The sequence below is a fragment of the Boleophthalmus pectinirostris genome, unplaced genomic scaffold (assembly GCF_026225935.1).
Source record: "Boleophthalmus pectinirostris isolate CB_2022bp ecotype Guang Dong unplaced genomic scaffold, ASM2622593v1 HiC_scaffold_19, whole genome shotgun sequence".
Lineage (NCBI taxonomy): Eukaryota > Metazoa > Chordata > Actinopteri > Gobiiformes > Gobiidae > Boleophthalmus > Boleophthalmus pectinirostris.
Genome location: NW_026571140.1, coordinates 21,096,503 through 21,120,106, shown reverse-complemented (window position 1 = coordinate 21,120,106; position 23,604 = coordinate 21,096,503). Strand labels below are relative to the sequence as shown.

The 23,604-nt window shown below is 39.0% G+C and overlaps 1 protein-coding gene across 1 annotated transcript; it reads right to left on the bottom strand.

The window, feature by feature from the left end:
- Window positions 1–120: 120 nt before the first annotated feature.
- On the bottom strand, window positions 121–21,404 carry prtga (protogenin homolog a (Gallus gallus)). The gene is made up of 19 exons (XM_020941451.2): window positions 21,228–21,404; window positions 20,316–20,618; window positions 14,978–15,122; window positions 14,757–14,890; window positions 14,369–14,665; window positions 14,120–14,279; window positions 13,617–13,864; window positions 12,611–12,775; window positions 11,798–12,103; window positions 11,156–11,344; window positions 6,772–6,867; window positions 6,436–6,622; window positions 6,101–6,228; window positions 5,839–6,009; window positions 4,372–4,533; window positions 4,173–4,296; window positions 3,729–3,864; window positions 3,541–3,654; window positions 121–3,470 (listed from the first exon to the last, which is right to left on the bottom strand). Exons 1-19 carry the CDS (start codon window positions 21,292–21,294, stop codon window positions 3,132–3,134), a joined length of 3,471 nt encoding a protein of 1,156 aa, XP_020797110.1. The 5' UTR covers window positions 21,295–21,404; the 3' UTR covers window positions 121–3,131.
- Window positions 21,405–23,604: the final 2,200 nt, after the last annotated feature.

Below are 23,604 nucleotides of genomic sequence, written 5' to 3'. Positions count from 1 at the left end.
GGGCGTATAGTTTACATACTCTCCATGCTAAAACTGTAGATATAGAAAGAAAACGCAATTTGACAAATGTATTCCATATTTTTATTTAAAATTGAGAATCATACTTTCATTTGTCTAAAATCTCCTAAACATTGTTGGACCTAAATGCAAAATGTCAAATAAAAAGCATAAACAGGGTAAATAATTACAAAATACATTCATTTTTAAGAAGCCTGCTCCTCCATTGAGGCTGTGGGTCTCCCTGAGTTTAACTTAATTACCTTCAGCACTCAACACAACTGCACAAGCCAAAGACAGATGAGGCCTCCTAATGTTCCCCTTTAAATTACATGCTTACAAAAACAAATAAAAGCACAATTTAAAAGATGAAAGAGAACTTGAGCAAATCCCAGGTCATTTTTCATTGTTCTCACAGAAATGGACAAGATTACTGTGGACTAACTAGACTGCTAGAAGACCCAGTTGAAAATCAGGTGACAGCTGAAATGAATTCAAACAATTTGTACAGACAATCCAATCAATAAATGATTTTAGATTCTGAATGGTGCCTTCAAAGCCACTGGAATAAATACAGGAATACTGGAAAAAGACAAACGTATAAAATCAACTTTCCATTATTTCTGAAACAAAATGTGAGAAAATAACAAAACAATAAAATGTGTGTAAAGGATCTACATAAACTAAGTACCATTTCAAATCCTGCTTTCATTTTGTACAATACATTGCATTTTATCATTGCTTCCAGGCATGATTACACATCTCATGCCAATATGCAACGGTGACCCTATAAAATAATCTTTGGTTTCCTCTGTTTGCTTTTCAAAAGAAAGTTAAACTGATTGTGTCACCTGATTGAATCCTCTCCAGAACCCTCTGATTAAATACAGCAATGTGAAAACACTGTAGCCACCAATGTGATTAACACTGGAAATAAAGGTAATACTGCATTTTCACTGTGTTCAAGGCATTTGTGTGAACATATTAACATATTTGGTTGAGTGGATTTAAATTTATCTCTATATTTAAGATATTGTACTTTCTGGTCTAGTGTTTCATACACATCACTGCACCGTTGCAACGCAGGTAACTGCATAATAAATTGTCTTACTCAATATAAAATTCACCTATTGTGTGCAACAGCGTGGAGGGAACTGATAGACTGATTTAGTTTGGTGCATAATACTGATTATTAATTGTCACTCCATCTTCATAAAGTGCCCTTACATTTCATGGGCACTTATTTAGAGTCACCCCGCAACTCTCGCTCATCTGATCACGGGTAAGGCCACTAATGTGCAAGGCACCTCAAGGCAGCCTTTATCTTTGGTCTGAAAGAAATATTTCACATAGCTCAGTAACCTTCTGCCAGGGATTAGACAAGAATCTAAAATAAAACTCAAAAAGCAAACAACTTATCAGGCAGTCACCGATGCACATTGGCTTACAATGCTAAACTATTCGGCAGACAAGTGCTAATCTTTATCTACTCTACAGCGAAACAAAACTACTGTAACTACACATGTACTGGGTGGCACAAACTTTCTAACAAAAATATAGTTTTATGCTGTAAAAGGTTTATTGTATTCTGTTTTTCTTCACTTCTCCACACAACTGATTCACACCTCCATTTAATGCTCCTACATTCTTTGTGTTGCATCTTTACACAAAGTTCACCCTCAGAAAGATTAGCTTTGGTTTTGGGAGCTGAGAGTGCTTTGTGCATTAAGGCCAATTATAAAGCGACAGACCGTTTCAAGCACTTCTGGTGTGTATTACTTCTGAATAAAAAGGAAGATGGGCTTGTTTTTACACAAACCATTTAGAACCTGAGGAGTAATTGCGATGGAGGGCATCACAATCATCTGAGCAACTGGCTCACTCAGTCCAGATACATTCACATATATAGGCAATTACTACAGCGGTTTAGTACATAAATACCCTGTCAAATCACCATGTAACATCTTACACAGCTTTTCAAATTGTACTAAACCTTGTTCCCTGAGTTTAGGAAAACAAAAAGTCAATAAAATAAATTCTTTAAAGAGGTAGTATAAAACAGCAAGGGCAGATGCACATTGACAAACAGGCAGACATTCACTTGTTTTCCATTACTTAATAACGGAAAAGGACTAATACTGGCTCATTAACTCCATTTTAGGAGAGAAATTTGGAGTTGTGTCCTAAATTCTTCAGTCAACACAACAGTGGAGTGTACACTGCTGTGCCCTTACCATCCAACAAACAAGAAACAAAGTAAGAAAAGGTAATCAGGAAGTATCAAATGTGAAGTAAGCAAAGCAGCTACTCACATAACGTAGGTAAAAGTAGTAATTAAATACAGTAGAAGTCTACCCTGAGGTAAACACAGGTAGAAAATCAGCAAAAAAGGGCCTACTCTTCCCTTTTGCTCCAGTGATAAACTCTTTTAAATAAAGTCAAGCATGTTTCCATTCTTGACATTGTTTTAGACATTCATGATGGGTGAGATTTTTTCCACAAATAAAATATAAAACAAACTATTGAAAAGACATTGAAAAAGAGAGTCTTGTATAACTATTGACCTCCTTGTCATAAGGTAATTTGGACCCTTTTCTCACATCCACATGACACATTCATACTGAGGCTAACAGTGCAGTTGCAGCAAGCAGACCTCATTGTACTTATAGATTTGTATAACCTGGCAAATTATTTTCAGATTGGATTGGATTTACACGACCTGTATAAATCAGATAACTAGAATAATCTGATAAGCAAATAATTTAGTTTGATTTTGTGTGTTGTATTTGAAAGACATAGAGTTGAAAGAAATTTAAAATCATTCCTTCAATTTAAACATTTTTTAATCTTTTCTCTTTTATTCTTATTCTTGCCACATTAGGTGGTTCTTGTCAATCAGAGAGGTGTGAGCAATCAGAGAGAAATCAGATTACTCACATCCGATGTAACTGTTTATGACATTTCAATAATCGGATAACTCCAGAATTCAGATAGTATCAGCTTGTTTGGTAAGCATAGCCGCTATTTCTATTTCCTGAATATTCAACTGCTGCCACTGCACTGTTTTACTCCCATTCATACATTACCACACATTCGGGGGGGGGGGAAGTGCAGAGCTGTTTTTGTGGCCATTCTCAGCGCACGTCAATAGCCTCCATGTCAGTCCTTGTAGCCTCCTTCAGTTCACTCGAGTTTTGATTCAAGCCGTTGTCTCCACTGTCTTCGTCAGTTAAAGATGGCGGCCGACTCCCTGGACCAGATGACAGGTTGGTGAGCTCTGTCTCGTCATGAGAGTAGCGCCCGGAGTCTCCTGTCCCGTGGCTGCCCTCACTACCGGATGAGCCTTCAGTGTCCGTGCGATGTCCAAGTAAAGCCTCCAAAGATACTGGCTGGTCTCGAGACATGGACAGCTCTTCATCATAAGTCAGAACTGTGGTGCCAGGCTGGTACTGCAAGGACTGGTGTCTGTTGCTCTACAGGCAGATACAATTTGTGTTACAACTTGATATATATTTTAAATTATCTTTAACATTTTTGACACACCTGTGGAGATTTGCTGCTTGTTTTATCTCTCTTGTTGAAAGAAAACCAATCACTTTTCTTTTCAGTGCTGGCCTGAACAGGACCAAGTGCATTTATCATGAGGTTTGTTCCACCCTATAAACCAAAACATATATTGAAAACTATATTTCACACATAATTTAAGATATGCATCATTTTTGTGAAAATACCTTGGCATCAATGAAGTGGTTCATCATGGGCACAGTCACATCTCCATTTTCAACCTGTTCCTCTGACCCACGTCGGACTGCCGCTGATGAGGGGGGGGCATGTGCTGGTCCATACTGCTTCACTGCTGAAAATTTTCTGTTCAGACAAAAATTTATTCATTTTTTAGAGGTCATAGTTTATATTTAAGGAAGACATATTAGCAGCAATGTATTTTTATTTTTGGGAATCAACTGCTTTTTGGTAGTGAGTGGGAATAAGAGGTAGATGAAAACTAAATTTAAGCACTGAAGCCTCAATTGCAAGATTACTCAAACATGCATGAATCATTCCAAATACAGATTTCAGGCTTATGATGAGAGAAAACCATTATAGCATGTTTAAAAGTCGGCTCTGCATAAAATGTCTCCTTTAAACTTGGTTCAAACTGAAAAAGTATTTAATACCTGTTATTTCCGCGGCAGACCAGGACGAAAACACAGATAATGATACAAATGAGTGCAATGCAGACTCCAATGGTGATTCCAGTCATAGACTTCTGGTCCAAGTGGTAGAAACCATCGGAAAACACTGCAAAGCAAACGAAACTTGAGCATATACTTCATATTTTACAAAAACTTTATTGCCTTTTGTGGCATCACTGACTTGTGGAGTCGTGTGAGAGACGTGGGTTTTGTGCGGAGGATAAAGCAGTCAGTTCCACAGCTGGAGAGTATGGCCCATCACCCATGTTGTTGGAGGCAGAAACTTTGACCAAATACACCTGACCAGGCTTCAGGTTCTCCAGGAGCGCCATAGTGATGCTCCCTGTGCATGAAATAAGATTTATTTAAGAATAACAGACGGGGCTCAGCAAATGTATATGTTTTACAGTTTGAATTACTTTGTAGGAATAGTGCTGTACAAATAAATTTGCATTGTCTTTTATTACACTATTTTTATATGACTCAAATGGAAATGATACCCAACAACATTTAGAGCAGTGGTGTCAAACTCATTTTGGTCCGGGGGCCGTATCCAACCTACTTTGATCCCAAAGGGGCCGGATCAGAAAACTCATGTCATATAAACCCCAAAAATAACAATAAGTTCAAATATTTGTGCAGGGAAATGCAAATCTATTACAGAAATATTTTTTAATTGATGAACTCTTTCTTATTATAATATTATAATATCATGAACAACCTGAAACTTGAAGAAAAATTCAATTTCAACACAATGTTTTAACAATAACTTGTATGCAAACAGGAATAAGTCAATTTTTCTTGGAAAATTCTGCACTCAGCTCCACTTTTCTCATGTTGGACATTTTTCTGATGAGGGTGTCACGGTCAACAATCAAAATGATCGTCCTTTAAGAGCGTTTGGAAAGAGACAAGTCTTCATTTGTGCTGCTCTGGTGGGAAAGGCCACGCACAGAGAAACTGGAGACGCTGCTATGCTCAGCCCCGCAGAAAATTACCAATATTTTAATAGAAAATATAATTAAAATATTTTAGTAGAAAATCACCCAAGGGCCACATTAAAGGTCTTGGAGGGCCGGATCTGGCCCCCAGGCCTTATGTTTGACACCTGTGATTTAGAGAATAACTGAATATTACACATAAGCATACATTATTTTCTAAATTAATAAGTAAGTTCGTAGTAATTATTTGTAGCATTTTGTGGAAACTTTTGTTCATCTAGTTAATGAGATATAAGTGCTGGTGAGCACAAAAAGCACTAATGTGGAAAGCATGGTTCACAGCACACTACTACACACTACCACACAGTTTGTGCTTTCAGAAACTGTTTTTACAACAGGTTCACATTTGACCCCTGCACCAATGGCATTCAAAGTCTGCTTTGTGTTTCCTGCTTATAAAACACTCTCACATCCCAATAGTTTTACAACTTTTTCTATGAATCTTTCTAGCTATCTATCTTTCTATTTTATTTTCTTAATTATTTTACCCACTGTTAGACAAGAACAGGATTAGCATGTAGGGTAGCATGTATTTCTTATGAACTGTTTTTCTGAATCAGTTTAGCTAGTCAATTGTCCGTAGTTAGCAGAGTCATCATTAAGATGCTCTAATTGGTTTTACACAAAACCAAAAGCGCTGTCCTTACCCTCTCTTTGCAGGACCTGCCACTGGCCAGCAAGCCATTCCTTTTTAGAGGCAAAGAGGATGGTGTACCGCGTCACAGACATATTTGGCTCATCTGGACTTTTCCAAGAGACCAAAGCAGTGTCCTCCTCAATCAGATTCACTTTAACATTAGACGGCGGCTTTGTTGGAGCTGTATAGGGAAGGATAAAAAATTAAACTGAGAAACCATCTATATTATTACATAAATATCTAAATATCTCATTTAATGATCTCTCTCTTACCTTCAGGCAAAGTGCTTTGATAAACTACAGGACTCCAGGGGCTGGACAACTGGTCGATATGAAGACGGATTGCAAATTCATATCTGGTGTTTGGCTCAAGATCTTTCACCACAAGATTCTGCTCGCCCCTGCAGAGGAAAGACAGTGGAAATATGAGTTTACAAATACAAATATCTGGTATAGATGAAATTAAAAAATGCAGATTAAGATTTGTGATGATTTTTGTGTGGTTTGAAATAAGCCTAGCATTTCCAGCTTGAGAACAACTTCAAATTTGTTGAGTCAATCTATGCTCTTCTGAATACCAATAATGAAGATAAAATGTTTGGGCTCACGTTTGAAGGTAGAGCACCAGAGAGGCATTTTGCAGGCCCACGGGGTTGCAGCGGATAGTGTAGTTGACTGGATGGTGGGAGGTGAAGGCAGGACGACCCCAGTGCAGAAACACGGCTGTCGAGCTGTTGGTTTTGGCGTAAATATTGTGAGGCGGGGGCGGAGGGGGCACCAGGCGATCTCGAACAGCTGGAACAAAAAAATTTATCAAACATACAGTACAGTGAAACTCACAGCACAGTGCTCTAGTATTGGAAGGAGGGAGCATTTCAGTTGAGTATGTGTACAGGTTTAGTCTCCACATGTGATAATGATGTGTTCATTAAAGAGATACTCACAGACACAGCTCGGAGTACTAATGGTCTGGTCAGCCTGGTAACCATCTCCAACAAAGTTATAGGCTAGAAGTTTTACATGGTACTTCTTCCTTGGGTCTGCAAAAGAAACATGAAAACAAAAATTATTTACTGAAAAAATAAAGATTATAAAGTTTAGAAAAGGACTTGATCTCAGTGGGTGTGAGGTCACTAGGGGTCTCTTGTTTTGGCGCAGCAAAGGAACAGATGCTCAGTATGGTCAGTCCTTTGGTCAGTGCCTAAACCAATCAGAACAGGGAGCTCCTATATCCATCAATGTCAACCTTTTCAGCACAAATCCTAAAGGCCTTTCTCCAGCCCTGCTCTGGCCGGCTGGTCTGTGGTCAGCAGGCCAGTGGACACTCCTATTCAGATCTGAACTGAGGGGTTAAAACCAGGGACAAAATCCCTGAGGACAACACAGCGGATGGTCAACAGGGAATCACAGGCCACACTGACCCTGGAGACCTGTGCACCACAATAGTCGCTTGACCAAACCCCACCTCATTTACTTATGCTAAGTGTAATGATTAAACTAAATAATAAGTTCCATGACCCTACACTGTGGCATTATGTGTATGTTTTATTATTGTATTGTCAGAGAAATTTGCAATTTAAGTTTTGATATCGGGATTCAAATTTTAAAATGAATATGAAAATAGAAATAGACAAGAGAAATGTCAATGAAAAAACTAATAATAATTATAAATAAATAATTCAAATATGATTTCAATTTAATTGCAGTTAATTGAGCAGCTGTACAATACTTTCTTCTGTAAAATGTTTTCATTGATAACTATATACATAAAAAATGCATATAAAGTGACAAACTTTTGTCAGAGTTAGAAACTTTGTGACCTTAGACTTTTGTTGGGCATATCGCATATTAAACAGTTTATTTTTATTATTTCTCTGAGCACAAAACACATGTTCATAGTGCCACTGAAAAATATTTGGGGGCTTAAAAGAGGAGTTAGACCACAGGGGATGAATGTGTGTCCCGGGTGGGTGGACATTTTTTTAAGGGTGGAGCAGAGCTACTTGAACCCCCATACAGCTCTGACGGGTTTCACTGGAGCCAGCCCAGGGCCATAGGGTCAAGCCGAGATAAAACTCTGAAAGAATCTGAGGTCATCATGTGCAATACGAGATGCACTTCCTTTTGCCTAAGGACCTGCCTCAATGATTCACTGGTATAAACAAAATGCACAGAATACTAAGTATATGAAGCATACCGAAATGAGAAAGGCTTGATACAATTCTTCAGCTAACTTTTCACTTTGTACTGCATCATCTTTGTAGAGAGCAATGAATGAGTATGCCAAGTTTGTATAATTATGCATACTTTTTTAGTGTCCACTCTAAAAGGGACAGGGATGTAGTTTGAACCTCTACCCAGGTCACAATACAATGAACTGTCTTAATTATGCGAGAGAGGAGCTCAGGGAGAGAAGAGGCTTTGACATCTGGGCCATGACCTTTGACATGGAATCTGGGCAAGCTAAATCCTGCAAAAGGAGGGTCTCTGTGAGGGGGAGGGTCCATCGTTAGAAGTTAGTGGAAAAAACGAGAAACACCAAAGTCAAAAACACTTTTTTGACTCCATCAGGGAACTTTTGACAATAGGTTCCCTGATGGAACTTATCGGAACAGAGATAGTTTTATAATTATTTTGACAATACAGCACAGGCTTCTGCTGGACGCTATAGTCTGTTGACATTTTACATAGGACTACCCATTTCATTACAGTGTCATTAATAATTATACTTTTTTCTTGCCAATATCATAATCACTATCTGATGAATAAATATGTATGACAACACCATTATTTTACTAATTAATAATGAAAATGTTTACACACATTTTCATGTAACTTTGCATATGGGTGGAATAACTCCTAAGTCACCAATATGTTTTAGTACTTAGTATTGCACTATTTTCTTCATATTAATATTTAACACCAGTATTACTCTACCAAATTAAGTAATAATTAGAAAATCATGAAAAAGTATTATATACATTTACTACACTTAATACACATAGACATTAACTGTAAGTTCTTCTGTAAAATCAATCAACTTCAAAGTGAGCATTCGGTAAGTACATACAGCATAACACAGTAGTTCTTGGAAAGCAATATCCTGTCCTGTTATGCCATTCCTGGACATTATCCACTGAGCCAAACTCCCACGGGTCCACACTCATAAATTATTCTCTTTGCATTAAAGGACATATTTCAACCATTTGTGGTCACCTTTTTAGAGCGAAAACGCAGATCCTGTTGGCCTCTGAAGTTTTGTTCTGCCCTATAAGGCCCCCCAGGCCGCAGCAAGCCAGGCTTGAACAGGGGCCATAAATGTCAGCTCCCAAAATGAACCCTCACACTCACATCTATCATCTCTGCTTCTCCCCTTTTGCTCAGGCTGCCACAAATCAACACAAAGGCACATACCCACACAGTAAATAAGAAGAAAATGTCTTTTCAAAGTGGTGAACTAAGGCCCATGAGATCTCAGACAGAGCACCCTTCCTACAGTGAAATTAAGAGAAAGCATGTGGGACAGGACAAGCCTGACGCCATGAGATAAATCTACATATGCACAGAGTGAAGTCTGGTGCCAACAGGTTCATGTGGCGCTGACACTTCTTCTCATAAGCGAAACCCAGCATACATTCCTGTGTCTCATGATTTGCTTTTAATCCTTTGAACTGCGACCATTATTCAAGCTGTGAACATGTCCTTCTGCAGCGGCCTTAGCTGAATCAGCTGTCCCTACTGTACACCTGAAATCAATGCTATCGTCAACGCAGAGGCTGTGCACACAGAACAGCCCACTACAAGCACTGAGTTAATTACATTATGTGAAGATGACCTGTTCACATAATGAACACTGTATGTAGTCCATAGATAAGCAACTACTGTATACACTTTAGTTGTTGACCAGACACAAACATACGCAATAAAGGTAAATGAAATAGAAATTAATAAATACAAACTTTTAACAAAATGTTTCTTTCCTGAAAGAAAAAAATGATTTTTTTTCACAAAGGTAAAATGCTGGTTAATCAGTGCCTGAGACCAACATTGTTGAAACAGCAGTTACTGACAGGATGCATTTCCTTTAGGCATAGGGCAATAAACCAGCTTTGTGCCTTTCTAAGCCCAACACAATGGAGCCTTTGAAGTCAATGCTCCTTCAGCCACGCTATCATAAAACACTTAATGAATATTCTTCACAAAACAGCTAATTTTTATTTAAACAGAACATTACAAAACATCTGTATGTCTTTTATTTTATTGGAATATAAAGCTAAAGCTGTGTCATTTTAATCAGTATCTACATAAAATAATTATCTATTTCTATGATGTCTTTTTTTCATCTGATTTGTCTATATTAAAGTAATCATATATTAATACAGCTTTAAATAAAAAGTAAGTGACAGTAAACTTCACACTTTTTGTAATTTACAGTGCCTCCTCACTGTTCATTTCTTTCTAACAACTTCATGGTGATTTACAAGTCAGCTGCTGGCCACCTGGTTGACCCCTCTGGCCACAGATGGTCAGTTGTCCACTACACTGGCCCGAGACCCTTCTTCTCTCACAAAGAAAGAAAGCCAAAATGAATCTGACCCAAAGGCCACGATAAGCCAATAGCAGCTCTGGTCAGCTGCTGAAAAGAAACTCAACAGAATATACCGCACAGGGGTGGGAGGAGTATGATGTGTGTTTTAACCAAGCCCCAAAAACTGGTGTATAGTATAGTATAAGTATAAGTATATTTAAGTAAACTTAGTTTTGGTTTGGGCATTTGTGACCTTGTAACAATTAATATAATAATATAATAATAAAATAAAAATGTGATAGTATTGTTAAAAAATATAAAATTGTCAACACAAGATACACTTGAATAAACCATTATTTTAGGAACAGACTTTGTAATGATGTACTTATTGCTTGACAAGAATATTCGAATTGAGGACATCTGTTTGTTTAAAGTGATGCATATGACTAACCAGAAAGTTATAACAAGGAATTTGTTGAAGTGTGACCATTTAAAATTTAAACAATGGATGGATAAATGTATGTGATGTAAAAAAAATGACCTATTATTTGAAAATGAAACTTGCTAAATTTGAGAAGTAATAGTCAGAATGGATTATTTACATAAGATCACTCCAATGCATAGTGTGCTATTTTTTTAGAACCCCAGAGATTGTTGTGTACTGTTATGTATGTCTGTTAAACTTTGAAAAAGTACAAATAAAAAGTATTAAAATGAGAACAGTGTTTGTATTATCAACTTCCCTTCTACAATGAGATAAATATATCAGATTTAGGAGGAGTAGGTGTTGATGGGCTTACCAAGACCACTGATAGTGTGGGATTTGACAGAGGCACGGAGCTGTATTGGAGCACTCTCAGGCTGGCTCTCCTCATGGTGAAACAGTCTGTAGCCCTGGACACTGACTGCGTTTCTCTGCACCAGCTGCCATCGGGCGACTATAGTGGTGCAGTTAAGGGACTCCAAATGTAGCTCAGGAGATCGAGGAACTGTATAAAGAACACACAATATCCGATACTGTGATTGAGGCACATTTAAAGTAGGACAGTCTCATCGGTGGCAAGTCCCTTTCTTTAAAAGTGAAAATAGCAGCTGTTTGACACTCTCACACAGCAGGAGGCACCAATCCTGCCCCACATTTTAAGTTAAGCAATACAACATTGAAAGTGGAAAAACAAAACAATATTTGTGGATTGTAAAAATTAATGCTCCCATCCCCCACAGCCTTTAGAAGTAGTGCTAAGCTGCCTTTAGTACACTTTATGGCCCATGACTGAAGCGCTTCCAGTGTTTCTGAAAGTGGAGGGCATAGGTCAGAGAGGAGCAAACACAACGTCCTAACAAGATTATCCAGAAAACCTTTCATTCCGTTATATATTAATTTGAATTAAGCTTTTTGAATCCAATGGCTGCCCAAAGGTTATGAAAAAGGCTTGTCATACCCTGAGTGCTGGATGCCTTTGGCGTGCGGTGAGAGGTCCACGCTGAGGGCTCACCCCACCCCACACTGGTGGCCGCAGCAAGCCTCAGGAGGTATATGGTGTCCGGCTGTAGGTTTTCCAGGAGATGCTGAGTTTTCTGTCCCGGAAACTCCATCTGTGTAACTGCATTCTCAGCACTGGTGCGGTACGACAAGCGGTAGGCCAAGATTTGTCCTCGACTCAGTTTGTCGGGGAGTGGCTGCCATGACACCTGGATGTCTGAGGGGCTGTTGCTGGTCAAGCTGAGCTCAGGGGCTCGCAGGGGAACTGTAATAATCAACACATATTTCTTAAAAATGTTTTGTTAATCAGTTGTTTTTTTCAACAGGGGTTTCCACATGTTGAGACTTTTACACTGATTGTTCTTCAAGTCAATCAGAGTAATGCAAATGGTTAAAAGTTTAATTTCTTATCCAAGAACACAAGGACTGTCAGTCCTCCACTGTGCAGAACCAGCCTTATATAATTTCACCAGCTTTATTCTTCAAGTCAATTCTGATTTAAGAGATGCTTAATTGAAAATTAAATTTTTCTTTTACTTTTTATTGTTACTCTGTCTCTGTGCAACACTTTGGAAACTGTGTATTTCTAAAATGTGTTTTATAAATTAAGTGGATTTGGGTTTGGATAGTAAACAGGTTAACATAAAGCTGATTGTTGCTTCTCATGATTATTACATGTCAAATTATTCACTTACAGAAAATGTTACAACAACAACACATACTCTAAATTTAAGGTTAAATGCAGAGCAGGATTTGTCATTGTGACTCTCACCATCCTCAAGTGTGTGCTGGAACACGTGGTCTGACATGCGGCTGGCTCCCATCGGCATGTAGGCCACCACGTAGAAAGTGTAGTTACGAGCTGGCTCCAGGTCATCAATAATGTATCGAGTTGTATCATTTCCAATGACTACTTGATATTCCTCATTGTTTAACCCTTCACAAATAAAAACAAAGATACATACAATTATTCTAGAATATAGGAATACAGGAATACAGCGCAATGAATTTGATATGGATTTTAAATAGTAAATGTTTGTTTGATTCTGGATCACAACAGCCACAATCTGTACATCGTATATTAAAACAAACATTCAATGCCTCAAACACACAGACACTAAACCAAAATAACAGTAAATTATAAATTCACACCATTCTCCACCCCCTTCCTTGCAAGCTTTGGGACAATTCTTTATGAGGGCTAATTAGTGAATACATTCACAGCAAATGCCACAGAACTCTACTTTTTCCATGTCAGTGAAGAGTGGTTCTCAGAGAAAGGGATAAAGAAGTTGTGTCCTTAAACACAAAATCAAGTCCAGATACTTTCACTAAATGGCTCTTATTTAGGAATTAGTTTAGAGGAATTTCTCCACAATCCAGCAGGTGCTCTCTTGTACTCAATTCACAAATACAAGTCAGTGGGATTATAATTAGGGGCACTTCCTGACTGGAGAAGACTTTTTAATGCTGCTTTGTATGGACGTTGCTCTGGTTGTCAAAAGCTAAAGTTACCAGAAAAAAAAGCTGAATGGCATTTTTGCTGCCAGGCAACAGTTCTTGAGTGTTGTATTTGTTGCTGCTTAAAGTATTACAGGAAGTTAGCTGTGTGGTATAATAGTGTTGGTTCTTTTACAGAGACATTTTAAGTTTCGCATTATTGGGCTGCGCTTTACAGAATAATGTCAAAATCCATATTCTCTCCTGTCTTCTATGTGCCATAACTAATAAGCACTTTAATTAAAACCTATGTAAAAACAGATTTTGTCACAGTTTACCTTCAGCCTTCATATAATGCACAGAATAGGCGATAACTTTGTCAGAGTTGAACAGAGGTTTCTCCCAGGCGAGCAGGATGGCAGAGCTGGACACAGTGTCAGCTCTGATATTGCGTGGTGCGCTCGGGCGGTCCTCCGACATCACCACAATGAGACGTGCCATAGACAAAACAGAGCCCAGATCATTCTCCACTTGACACTGATAAATAGCATCATCTTCTGGGATGATTTGGTTGATCACCAGTTTGCTACAGAGAAACCATAGAAAATATATCTAAAAACCACCACTTAGAATCACAGTAATTATGCACACAATCAGTTAAATAGGTAGTCACAATAAACTACTGGCAAAACAACAAAACTCCCATTTACACAAATAAATTATTCAGTGTCTCTCTACTCAATACAGACAGTAGTCGTAGAAACGGCAGCCGTAGAGACAGCAGTAATTGGGTTATTTTCAGTGGTTAAAACACTGTGTTTGCATATTATTGGCATGGTACCTGTTGTACATCTTGATGCGGCCGTTAGAATGGACTTTGTTGCCGTTCTTGAACCAAGTGATTTGAGGAGTTGGGATCCCCTCAGCTTGGCATACAAAGCGAGCTGTACCGGCACGTGGACGGGTTAGACTCTCTGGCCATTCAACCAGGGATGGTGGAGCTATGAAATAAAAAATGTATATAAATATAATACCGTAATAAAAAAGCATTCTTCTGTGGTATATTAAATGTTAAAATGTATTTCTTTACCGAGTACAGTGACATTAGCCGAAGCAATGGTATGGTTTCGGGTGCCAGGGGTGGTGGCTCTGCACAGATAGACCCCTTCGTGTTGAGGCTTGATATCAGAGATGATGAGGTTGCCATTTCCCAGCACTTTTGTGTTATAAACATCAATAGATTTGCTGTCTGCTCGGCTCCATGAAATGATGGGTCGTGGGTTGCCCGTGGCCATGCACTCGAGAATAGCATTCTGATGCAACGCCACCGAGACATTCTGTGGCCCGGTAATAATGCGTGGCCTCTGGGGGACCTGGGGGCTTGGGGCTACAGTTGCACAACAACAGCAAAGCTTTATCTAAGAAACTGTTTTGGTTCAAAAGGAACTGAATGGTTTATGAAAATATATTTTACCAACCTGGAGTAACAGTGAGGGTTGCTTCACCACTTCGGCGGCGGCTGGCAATGTTTGTGGCAATACAGCGATAGTTTCCAGCATCTGTTTGTTTTACACCATAAATTTGCAACACACCACTCGGCAGCACTGTGATTCTGTGATGACAGTATAAATAGTGTTTAAATATAATCAAATTAAATGTTTAAGTTAATGTACAACTGACAATTAACCACAGGGCTTACCTCTCAGTAGTCAGGGGTAATGTTACGCGATTAAGCTCCCACGTGATGATGGGAGGAGGGTGTGCACTGATTTTACAGGAAAATCGAGCCACTGAGCCTTCAGTGACCACTATGGAGGTGGGCTGGATTGCAAAAGCAGAGATACCTCCGGAAGCACAAAGAGGCAAGAGATTACAACCTGATGACCAATGAAAACTAAGTGGAAAAGTAAGACTGAATTCAACAGGGTAGAATAAGAAAATAATATGATTTACAACTCTATTTATTTATTGTAGGAGAGTACACCAGCCAAACTAATACCATCCAACACAAATCTATTGGAGGTCCCTACACAGATGTAGTGGCCTAAAGTCACAGAGCTGCTGAGTGCTGCTGGAGGTGATGACTGGAGCAGCAACATCCTGCAGGATTGGGTTTCCCTGAAACTGAGCCCAAGTCAGTGACCAGCTGAGCAGCAGCAAATGAAGCCCAATTAGTTTACAAAAAGTCCTTTAAAAGAGGATCGTCAAACCTGGATGTCAGCTCATTCAGGTAGTTTCAGTATTTTCCATGTTCTTTTTGACAATAGTTTCTCATGGGCCATAAAATCCTAGGAGTCACTGAGGTCATCTACTGCAGTACCACCCCCTTCTGAGTTCAAAAGCTGCAGGAGCTTATGGTCCGTCATATGTTAGAGGAAATCAATTGTAAAGCTGTTTAGAAGATTTCCAAACAACATTTTGACCTAACTTGACAACATTATTTACAAACATGAAATATAATGAGGCATTATTTTAAGAATAATCAAAGCATAACATTTACAAGTCTCTCTGTCCCATCCTAGTCACTAAGCTTCTTTCTGGATCAGCTCTTGAGTAATGGATGAGCAAACACACTCAGTTGCTCTTTAACCTCTCTGGTCATATCCAAGGCTTTTGGTGCCATCAACACTAAACAAAAAGGAAACAGAGCTAAGAGGGGAGGAGGACGTTAAGTTAAGTGTTCATCAAAAACAGGAGAGCTTAAAACATTCCTCTGTTTTATCAGCACTGTTCAGAATGAGTATTTTAACTTGCTTTTTTCGTATATTTCCCTCAACAGTATGGCAAACAGAACAATATCATGGCCATTTGAAAATGTTTACATAAAATCTACATACTTTGATATGTATGGGGTGGCAGTGGGAAGTGGTGTGAAACTGCAGGGGAGCTAAGGGAATGACAACCAGGGACAGCCAGGAAGGCAAAAGCAACATAAAAACTACAGATTTGTACTGTTGTACAACAAAAGTCTAAGTGTAAATACAGTTTTATAGAACATACCTTTTGCAAGAATGACCATTTCAACCAGTTAATCAAATTAGGAGACTGTGTTTTGGTCTTTCTCATGGTTGAGTGAGGGAGGATTACCCCACTCACCACATTAACAGCCCTTTACATCAAAGTGATATGTCCACAGGGCATGAGTGATGAGTTCACTGATCCTCTACTTCTATACTTTGGCTTTCCATTCAGTCCAATGATGTGGGATTGACAAACAACAAGATAATCATTGATTATTGACAAACTACAAACACAGCGTGGAAAATCTATAACTGCTTGGGTTGGGCCAAAGCCAGTGAGCACAGAGTGGCACTATTTACCTACAGTCATCTAATGTCTGCTAAAATAATTTAAGTAAATATATAAGATTCATTTTAATTATATTGTATAATGCTTCGTGCCACTTTGTAGTTGCTGGTTGCTGTTTACTTCACACTCACTGTTGTTAGGTTTAATACTTGCCATACTTTATAATTACTGCTTACCTAACATTAATCTAAATTAATTCATATGTTAACTTTAAATCATGTTATTGATCTAATATTGAAGGATATACTTCATGGAGATATGATTTTTGGTCCACTCACACAAACAAAAACACACACAAATGCCTCAATCTTTTCCTCACAAGTATTCAAAACAGCTTGGACATCTGCATTTCCCTGCACGTAACCTCTCACCTCTGGACACACAAATCCTAACAGACCCCTCTCAGTTTTGCCTGCCCCCCTTTATCATCGTTTTGTGGCACCACTTAAACATGGGCCATTGCTACTACCTGAAAGTTACAGTGAAAATCCCTTTTAAGTGCATCCTGAGCTGTGAGGACAGGGTGCTTTACAAATGCCGACCAAAGACTTAATTCAGGAACCAATTCTTCTATGAGTTTGTGTGAGGTTAAAGTACACCTCAGCTGTTGGTCATAAAACAATACTTTACTACAATATTTTAAACAGATCTTCAACCTTCAGATGAAGTTTTTTTTGTCATTCATGCTGTAACAGAGAGAAACCACTGAGTTGTTAAACTATGCAGTCACTAAGAGATGTTCCTCCCCAAGTGACTTTTAACCTAACCCCACCCCCAGAATCCAATCTTTTAGGGGAAACATTAAAATTGATCATTTCTTTCTCATCCTGGAGTCAGCATGCTAAATTGATAGCCTTAAGCATCAGGAGGGCAATGAAAAGATCCTTCTTAATCACCATAACTAAAGTGACTGCACAAAACCTAAATCTATTCTATATCAAAATATTGCTTTCTCACAAGATTAACAAGCAATAAGTCAAAAACAGTAGTCAGAATTAGCCATTTATAATAAAGAGTAATATTTTCTTTTTTCTGTTCTTTTATATTTTCTTTGGATGACTCTAATTAATTTTAGGATTAATACTATTTTGAAGTGACAATAGTTCTAGCCTTAAATGCCAAAGAACAATGGTGGGGTATTGATAACTTAAAAAACAAAACAATATGTCACTAAAAAGACCCCCTATCAATCAAAAGACCCCTGGCAGATGTGCTCCCTCTCAGAGCGGGGTGCAAGACAGTCAAATGACCATAGGCCTGGCTAAACAAAGGCTCATTCCCATGGGCAGCGTGACCTCTTAAGACGAGTCCTGTTGTTGGGGGAGCAAAGTTGGGAGCAGGAATCCACCCCTCCTCCAGCGCCTTATCTCCTCTGCAAACTTCTACTACCATTCATCTGAGGCGGTTTACTCGGCCCAAACAGTGGCTGCATTGTTGTTCTATCTCCCAAGAACAGTGTGTTACATAAAAAGACCTGATAGTTGTTCTTTTGGAAGATCATATGGTAAGATAGTATAGCTTTATCTGAGGACTCTGAGGCAAAATACAACAAAAGGGACAATTTCTCAAAAACTACCTCTGCAACAGAAAATACATTTTAAAATATTTGAGATGGATTAAATTTGCTCTGCTAGATCTTGTGCATCTATTGAACTATTTAATACAACCTTTGACCCCTAGGCCTGCTGCTCAGGTCCCCATGGTAACCTTTCGTGTCCAGCAGAGGAGAAAAACAAGATTCAGGTCTGGAGTTGCTTCAGGAGTTCAGGAGTGACGTTTCCTCCACAGTTCAGATAGGTTTACTTAAATAATTTTGGGGTGACCGAGTTCAAACCACCAAATCACATAATACATGACTTAGCCCAAAGTACAATACATATATGCTGTATCTGTAATCTGTAATGGGTACTGGTGGTACACAGCAATCTTCTTCTAGTGGTGTATATGAGACAGCCACTCAAAACCTGGGGTTTAGTTGAAAGCTAATTTTAGTTTAGCTTTAGTCATTTTAGTTGCTCCTTTGAACTGCTATAATCCCAAATTTAGTCTAGTTTAGTTTTAGTTAGTATCCCATCTTAATTTTGCTCTAGCTCTTGCTCTAAAATTTTTGGTTATTTTTGGTTTTCACAGATTGAGCATAAATAAGTGTCAGCTTGCACTGAGATGTTCTCCTTCACTAGGCCACATGTGTTGCAGTGGTCTGCCCCGTGCTATGGGCTGCATTCACTCAATGTAGGAGGCAAAAGAGGGAGTCAACTTTAGGAGGCATCTCTCCATTGAGATCGTCATCAATCAGAAGTCTATTGACAAATGTCACATGATGCAGCTCATGTATCACATTCCTATTCAGCCAGGCCAAATCTTTCTGTCTTTTGTGCCTCAGCAACCAAATGTTTAAGGTTACCCTCCACTACACCAGTCTTACACAAACATTAGCTCCTAGGATCATCACTAAGAAAAAACAGCAACAAGTTTTTCAAAAGGCAGTTTGGGCACAATACAGTAGACCTAAATATTTACTTCTAGCACAACCTACAACAATCTGATCAACTTTGCTTCACAAAGGCAAAGGAGAAATGCAATTTCTAGACAAAATCAACCGCCCTGACAAAATTAACTGCCCTAACTGTGCAGCGATATTTTAGCCGTTCTTCAAGGTAACCCAAAGATTAGTGAAAGTCTTAGGCATGTACTTGTTTAATATAAATGTGAAGCAGCCTCTTAAATATACAACTAAATATATGTAGCAGGGTCCACACATTAAACCTTGATTGATCAGTGGACAACTTCCCCCCAAAGCTCTTTTTGTCTGTCCAGGGGACATGGAGGACAAAACATTCAGAGGGAAAGCCCATTCAGGTTTGTGGTAGGAGTAGTGAGGCAGAAAACAATTGTGTGAAGCCCCCACAGCTCCAACTGACCTGGCAAGACCTGCAATAAAGTTTGGGCATTTAGACCTCGGGGCTGGGTCATGGTACCAGGAAAATGCACATCACATTTGTAAGCATACGTGCCTTTGTGTATGTACACTCCCACATGCTCCTCTGATACCACTGCGTCCTCCACTCCGTATTTCTCAGGTCTGTGCAAACTTTATGAGCTCCCAGTAAGACCCTGAAGCTGCCCTAAGTGACAGTTTAAAACTAGTAAAACTTGGAGCCTGCATTTATCGCCTCTTAAAATTAAGGGTGCACTAAGTGGAATATAGAGGATTTACGGGCAATGTAATGTCTATATTTACTTTTATGAATCACCCAGATAAGTCCAAACTGTTCTGACTTTCTGACCTCATAAAACTTCTGGCAATGTTTGTATAGTAGTCGTCAGTCCATGTTTAACAGTAAACAATCACAAAGAAAGCTAAACAGACAATGTGTTGGTCAAATGTGGAACATTTCTCGTAAATCATTAACAAGTGGGAAATAGTCATATTTGATCAACTTTCGTACTCTATCCCTGGATGCACAGCTTTTCTGTCTATTGAAATACCTGAACACATGGACCACAGGAAAATAAAGCATAGTGAAGAACAATTCATCTGGTGACCAATAACATGAAAGAGTTGCCAGTGAATGAGGGCCATCCTTCAACAGAAATACTGTCCTGGGTTGCACCAACCTTTCACTCTTCTCATTTGCACACCAATGGGCAGGTTTTCTTTCTAAACAGTGTAGTCTTACAGGCTTCTAAGGTGACACTCAAAACGATCAGGTAATCATCATACTCACTTGCGATTGTAACACGGGCTTTCTGGCTCAGGATTGCTCCATATTTATTCTGAGCGAGGCACTGGTAAAAGCCTTCATCTGATTTGTCTCCTCGTCTGATCTCCACCTCCGAAATAAACAGGGAGCCATTGGAAAGCAGGTACAACCTCTCACTCTCCACCAGTTTTAGTCCATTCTTGAGCCATTGAAAGTCAATGGGGGCCTCGCCACGCACTTGACAGTCCAAAATGACTGACTCTTTACGCATTACTGTAACATCTTGGGGTTCTTTGACAAAAAATAATTCACTAAAGCATAAAATGCCTGTAGAAAAAAAAGAAAATATAGAAATATATGAATGCAAAGCACACTAATGCTAACCACAGGTCAAACCAGAGAAATGCATTATAATTCTGTTTATCAGTGATTAACTTTTTCCTTACTGGATGTAGACCGAATTAACCCAAACACTATTGTCATTCTTAGAAGAATACACCATGTATAAACAGCCCAAAATACAATTCATAGTGACGTTTAGTCACCCCAGCGTAAAAAGTGTGAATTAGTTGTGGCTGTGTGTAGTTTTAAATACTCTGGCATTCAGAGGCCCACTTGTTCTTTACATTATGCATTTGGTAGGCTAAATAAAACATCTCTGTGAGCTATTGGTGTAATAAAGTGAATTACAAACTACAAACTTAAGTGAAATGCAGTTGGATCCCTCATTAGTTCGGTTAGCAAGTTAGAATTACCCACACTAGTTTTAAAAGACATCACAAAATGAAAAGTTAAAGTTATTGAAGTTCTCACAGTAGCCACTGGACATCGCTCCTCGACATGACCACGTCGGCTCACTCTGGTCACTCTAGTCTTGGCTATGTAACTAGCCTAAGTTAACTACACAATAACTGATTAATTAATTAAATGTCTCACCTGAGATTGGAAGAATGAGGATGTAAAACACCAAACGCTGATTTAAAATCCTTTTAAGGGGCGCCATTTACTTGAATTGTCGTTGCATACTCGCTACTCTCTCATAGCTCCTTTCTCCTGAGGGACCGTGCGGACACTGAGCTGCAGCTCGGCTCGGAGGTGCAGAGGTGCCCTGGCTCCAGCCCGCTCCTGTCTCTCACTAGGACGGACACATTCAATTAATCACGCCTGTCAGCAGGCCATGAAGCTGTAGCGCCACCTAGCAGTCACTGGCCTCTAGGCCACCAACAACAAAACACCGCCTTGCCTGTTTATGGTCTTAAGGCAAATATGGTATCAATTACAAACAGCCTCATTACTAATGATCTTATGGAATAGCGGCCTGCAAGTGTTGCTACTATGGGTAAATCTGTAAATCTAACCTAGCCTAAATGTTTCCTCAAAACCAGTACCTAAGGTGCCATCACTGATTCAATAGGCTACATTCTATGGCTGACTTTTCTGGTGGAGGGTTCACCACCTGCGTCTGCATGTCGATTATATTGCTTTTCCTGCAGGCATTATATCTCTTGTGCATTTTTCACACACAAGTGTTCTTGTTACTAACAACATGCATTCTTACTGTGAAATTCTGAGTGGTTCTGTTAGTGCTGGGTAAAATGAGCACAAAGAAATCAATTTCTTTATGTCACTTTCACCAGTTGAAGTGTAAACTATTCTTAGAATACAATTAGAACAGAACCAGAACATACCTTGAATATAACACCAAAAAACAAAAGTTCAAATACATAAATTGTGATCAACAATTAATATTATTGAGAACATTAACACATTTAGGTATGTATATTTAATGTATTTATTTATTGTTGACTTTATGAATCTATCCAACAGAAACCTTTGACTTGTCTTTATCAATGTGATTGGTGCGGTATTGATGTGAGCAGATCCCCCACACCAAATGGCCAATATTGGCAAAAATGCTAATAGAAATGAGTTCAGCCCTTGTCTTTTAAAAGTGGGTCCAGCAATTACAGAAAGGCTTTGGTCAGAGCTGGACAGCTGTTGTGTCAATGTTGATATTGATCCACCTCTCAATGTGGGAAGAAACCGACCCCCTTCGTGGAACATCCTGCACACAGCTCTGCCCTATTCAGAAGGTGGGCCAGATCCCATTTGTGATCAGCAGCCAATCATAGTACAGACAAGTTAAAAGGAATATTACACTTACATTTCAATAGGATACAACTGTATTGTAAGATATTTCTAGCAGGAATAAATACATCTCAGCAATATTAGCTTCATATCAGTTTACTGGCTCTTAGGAAGCTTCATTATGGATGCACAAAGTAACCTAAAGTATGTTTTTCCAAAGTTAATACGAGGTAATTCATTACATTTTACACTATTATACCATAGACTGTTTATACAGTCTATGTATTATACACTAGACTCTCTTTGACCTAAATTTCCAGAAATATTATACAGACTTAATACTCTTGTCCTAGTTTAGGGGATGAAACCATGACCAAACCAGTACGTCCAGTCTAATAAAGGACAAATATAAGCAATAACACCAATTATAGTGAAAATGCTGTAATTACTGGCCCGTATATCCTGGCATACTAGATGTCTTCTATAATCTCTCAACTACTGTTTTGAAATAACCATTCAGTTACTTTAAATTTATATCTCTTAGCACTTTAGGATTTAGAAACTCCTTTCGTCATAGGGCTAATTGGGAAGTATCTTCAGAGTATAGTGACGTCTAAATTATTGTGGTATTATATAACGTTAGAAAGTGTGTGGCTGACCACATTCATGGCCACCCAGTCCCTCCCCTGGGTGTTTGATTAATCAAGAATTCAGTTTCGCACCTGCCAATATGGTGCTCTTTGTGGGTGGAGCGATGGTCAGCCTACTGTGGGCTGGGGTCAGCTCTGCGGCCAGATCAATGTGGGAGAAGTCATTATCAGGTTATGAATGCTGGTAGGACTGTGGCAAAAGGGAAATCTGCGTACCCCTGGTTCACTGGTCGATCCACACATGGGCCCATCCCCACTGACCCCAGCAATGTCCAAAAGGCCGGCCTGAATGGGCTTGACCTTTCAGCCAACCCTTGAGGAAAGGGGGATGTTTTAGTGCCACAATGGGGGAGGCCTGGTCAGCACAGAAATACAGACCATAGTCCCAGTTACATCATAGGAAGCGTTCAAAAAACACACAAAAAAACAATGTTCTGATTTTCAAAAAACAAGTTCATTTACAATCTCGCAACCTAGAAAAAAAAAATCTTGTTTCCCTTCTCTCAAATAGGTTGTTCATTGTGTTGCATATGTACTGCGTCTCCCTCTACTGGACATAAGACAGTATTACCACA

Coding starts and splice junctions, on each gene's coding strand:
- prtga (XM_020941451.2), bottom strand. CDS start 21,294: ATGGCGCCCCTTAAAAGGATTTTAAATCAGCGTTTGGTGTTTTACATC. Junction 14,666..14,756: donor AACCCTCACTGTTACTCCAG/GTTGGTAAAATA, acceptor GTGCAACTGTAG/CCCCAAGCCCCCAGGTCCCC. Junction 12,776..13,616: donor GCATTATATGAAGGCTGAAG/GTAAACTGTGAC, acceptor TTATTTGTGAAG/GGTTAAACAATGAGGAATAT.